Genomic DNA, 4,033 nt, shown 5'->3' on the forward strand with positions numbered 1-4,033 from the left:
CCAATTAATTTTTATATATTCAAGGTACACCAATTTTTTCATATAGATAGCCACTTGTCTGGACCCAGGATCATGTATTTAAAAGATCAACTCCTTTCCTCTTGCCTCCAGTGAATTCTAATATATCAGGTGGCTGTATATGTGGGTTTGTTTCTGGATTCTTGGTCCTTTGTTCAGATTGTCATTTTTCATAAAAAAAAAAAAAGTCAACTAGTATTCTGATGAGAATTGCATGCACTCTAAAGATCAATTAGAGAAAGATTGGCCTCTTGGCAATGTTGAATCTTCCAAACCATTTATCATTTCATAAAAATTAATTATTCTTTGTATACCACTTTAGTTGCATCCCACAAGTTTTTGATACATTTGTATTTCATTATTATATACCTTAAAATACTGTTATTTACTTTTTTATTATTAATTTGTTTATTTTAATTGGAGGCTAATTACTTTACATACAATATTGTAGTGGTTCTTGCCATACATTGACATGAATCAGCCATGGGTGTACATGTGTTCCCCATCCTGAACCCTTCTCCCACCTCATGCACCATCCCATCCCTCAGGGTCATCCCAGTGCACCAGCCCTGAGCACCCTGTCTCATGCATCGAACCTGGACTGGCAATCTATTTCACATATGGTAATATACATGTTTCAATGCCATTCTCTCAAATCATCCCACCCTTGCCTTCTCCCACAGAGTCCAAAAGTCTGTTCTTTACATCTGTGTCTCTTTTGCTGTCTTGCATATAGGGTCATCGTTACCATCTTTCTAAATTCTATATATATACTGTATTGGTGTTTTTCTTTCTGACACACTTCACTCTGTATAACAGGCTCCAGTTTCATCCACCTCATTAGAACTGATTCAAATGCATTCTTTTTAATAGTTGAGTAATATTCCATTGTGTATATGAACCACAGCTTTCTTATCCATTCATCTGTTGATGGACATCTAGGTTACTTCCATGCCCTAGCTATTGTAAACTGTGCTGCGATGAACATTGGGGGTACACGTGTCTCCTTCAATTCTGGTTTCCTTGGTGTGTATGCTCAGCACTGGGATTTCTGGGTCATATGGCAGTTCTATTTCCAGTTTTTTAAGGAATCTCCACACTGTTCTCCATAGTGGCTGTACTAGTTTGCATTCCCACCAACAATATAAGAGGGTTCCCTTTTCTTCGCACCCTCTCCAGCATTAAGAGTCTCAAGCTCTACCGACTGAGCTAACTGGGCTGATGTTAAGGGACTTTTTAAATTGAGATATAATTGACATATAATAGTGTGTAAGTTTAGAATATATACATGCATACATTTGTATATTGCAATATGATTACCACTGCAGTGTTAGCTAACGCTTCTGTCATGTCACATAGTTATCATATCTTTTTGGAGAGTGACAATGAAGACAAAGTCTCTTAGTAACTTTGAGCTTGATAATACAGTATTATTGTCTATACCCACAATGCTGCATTGTTGACCCACAAGATCTTGTTGATCTTCTGGTTGATCAACTGGTTGCAAATTTGTGCCGTTAAACAACATTGTCCCAGTTCTCCCACCCCTCAGCCCCTGACAGCCACCATTCAACTCTCTATTTTTATGAGTACCTTTTTACAATTCCACTTATAAGGGATATCATACAGTATTTGTCATTCTCTTGAATATATATATTTTCAACAAATTATAAGTACTATGAAGTATGCCAAGTCGCCTCAGTTGTATCTTGCCAGGCTCCTCTGTCCATGGGGATTCTCCAGGGACTTTCCAACACAGCAGGTGATTTCTCACTGAGGGACTTCTTTCTCTCACCTAACTAAAGAGACTTCTTTATCTCTCTGCAGCTGCTCAAGATTCACACTTGAAACTTGGAGATGTCCTCAACTTTTTCTGAGTTTGCTTATTACAGGTTATGCAGTGCTGAAATTTAGGGTGCTTAGCACTCCTCTGCTGTAATCTGACTTAGTCTTATGTAGCCTCATAAAAGTTGAGTTGTAGCTACGTGATGCCGCCTGAAAAGTGAAAGTTGCTCAGTCGTGTCTGACTCTTTGCGACCCCATGGACTATACAGTATCATGGAATTCTCCAGGCCAGAATACTGGAGTGGGTAGCCTTTCCCTTCTCCAAGGGATCTTCTCAACCCAGGGATTGAATCCAGGTATTCTGCATGCAGGAGGATTCTTTAACAGCTGAGCCACAAAGGAAGCCCTGTTGCCACCTAGTAGAAAGTAAAGGCATGGCCTCGTCCATTTCTCTTTACAATGTGGGTTTATGGTGGTGGGAGTAATTAGTCTACCCTGGTTTCTGGCAGGAGAAAAACAGATTTTGGGTTTAATGCTACCTGGCCAAATGTCCTGCAACAGATAGGAAATCAATGAATCTGACTTCATGCATGTCATTGTTTCATACATCTTTCCATCCTGAATACATTCAGGGCCTGTTGAACCATTTTGCAAACATTTGTATACTGCCGATAAGGGTCCTTGTAAACCATAAAGCATCAGACAGATGTTGGTTATTACATGCTTGCAGGGTGTCACCTCTGATGGTAGCATCTGATAACCCAATTTAGCTATTTCCAAGGAATTCTTCCCAGATAATCATATTTTTTCAGGGTACAGCTTGCTGAGGAAGGTCTTCTTCATGGCGATCTTCAGCTCCTTGTTCCTGAGACTGAAGATGATGGGGCTCAGGAAGGGAGTGAGGACCGTGTAGGTGATGCCCATCAGCGTGTCTCCTTCCAGAGACTGGGGACCCTTGGGCTTGAGGTAGATGACAGAGGCAAAGCCGTAGTGCACGACCACCACGGTGAGGTGGGACGCACACGTGGAGAAGGCTTTGTGCCGGCCCTCGGCTGAGGGGATCCTCAAGATGGCGGCCACGATGAAGGCGTAAGACAAGAGGATGAGAAGACCGCAGCCCAGCAGGGCAGTGATACACACCAGGCCCACGCCCTTGGCCACTACCTGCACTTCAGTTCCACAGGCCAACTTCAATAGTGGGGGCACATGACAAGCAAAATGGTGGACTTCATTGGGTCCACAAAAGATGAGGTGGAAAATGGCAGATGTCACTACCAACCCCATGACTGAGCCTCCAGCCCAGGACCAGGCCACCAGACAGGCGCACCCTCGGGGGCTCATGAGCACGTTGTAGCGCAGGGGGTGGCAGATGGCCACGTAGCGGTCATAGCCCATGACTGTGAGCAGGAAGGAGTGGGTGAAGCCAAACATGAAGGAGAAGAACATCTGGCTGGCACAGGCTGTGAAGGAGATGGAGCGGTCGGTGGAAAGCAGGTCGGCCAGCATGCGCGGGATGATGGCGAAGGTGTAGAGGATCTCCGAGATGGAGAGGGCGCACAGGAAGAGGTACATGGGGGTGTGGAGGCTGTGCTCCCTCCAGATGGTGGCCATGATGAGCAGGTTCCCCAGCAACGTGAACAGGTACATCAGCAGGAAGAGCAGGAAGAACATCAGCTGAAGGTGTGGGAAGGTAGAGAAGCCGATGAGGATGAATTCAGTCACTGCTGAGAAGTTGGCTCCTTGCATGGGGGCTGTTCCTAAAGTGAGGTGTGACATGGAAAGGTCAGCTACTGGATGGAAGGAGGTCATTAGTTTCCATCATTCCTGACTCTGTCCAAGGGGCTGGTCCTGACAAATGACAAATGACACTGGCTGAGTTCCTACTCTGAGCCTCCTACGATGCAATTCTCTTATCAGTGTAGTGGGGGAGATGTTTTTATCAATGACTCTGATCACTTGAAGCATAAGCACTGAAAATATTTGGTTCAGAGAAGCTAAGCATCTTGTTCAAGGTAAAGCTGTCAAAATGGCAGAGTAAAGACTTGAACCCATGGCTGACTGTCTCCAAAGACTATACCCCTCTCTCCCTCTGGTTACTTCCAAAAAATATAATGTTCCTTCACTAGAGTTTGAAGCCATTGTCCAACTCCTCCCTTCTGATAAATCTGGTTCTTCTCAAAGTTTCAGATACCAGAAGACCTACCTACCCCATGTCTATAACACTTTGGAC

At 44.0% G+C, this 4,033-nt stretch overlaps 1 protein-coding gene across 1 annotated transcript; it reads right to left on the reverse strand.

The window, feature by feature from the left end:
* Positions 1 to 2,601: 2,601 nt before the first annotated feature.
* Positions 2,602 to 3,549, reverse strand: OR10H1 (olfactory receptor family 10 subfamily H member 1). Its single transcript, NM_001077876.1, has one exon. It carries the CDS (start codon positions 3,547 to 3,549, stop codon positions 2,602 to 2,604), a length of 948 nt encoding a protein of 315 aa, NP_001071344.1.
* Positions 3,550 to 4,033: the final 484 nt, after the last annotated feature.

This window comes from Bos taurus, chromosome 7 (assembly GCF_002263795.3).
Source record: "Bos taurus isolate L1 Dominette 01449 registration number 42190680 breed Hereford chromosome 7, ARS-UCD2.0, whole genome shotgun sequence".
In the NCBI taxonomy this organism is placed as follows: Eukaryota; Metazoa; Chordata; class Mammalia; order Artiodactyla; family Bovidae; genus Bos; species Bos taurus.

Coding starts and splice junctions, on each gene's coding strand:
- OR10H1 (NM_001077876.1), bottom strand. CDS start 3,549: ATGCAAGGAGCCAACTTCTCAGCAGTGACTGAATTCATCCTCATCGGC.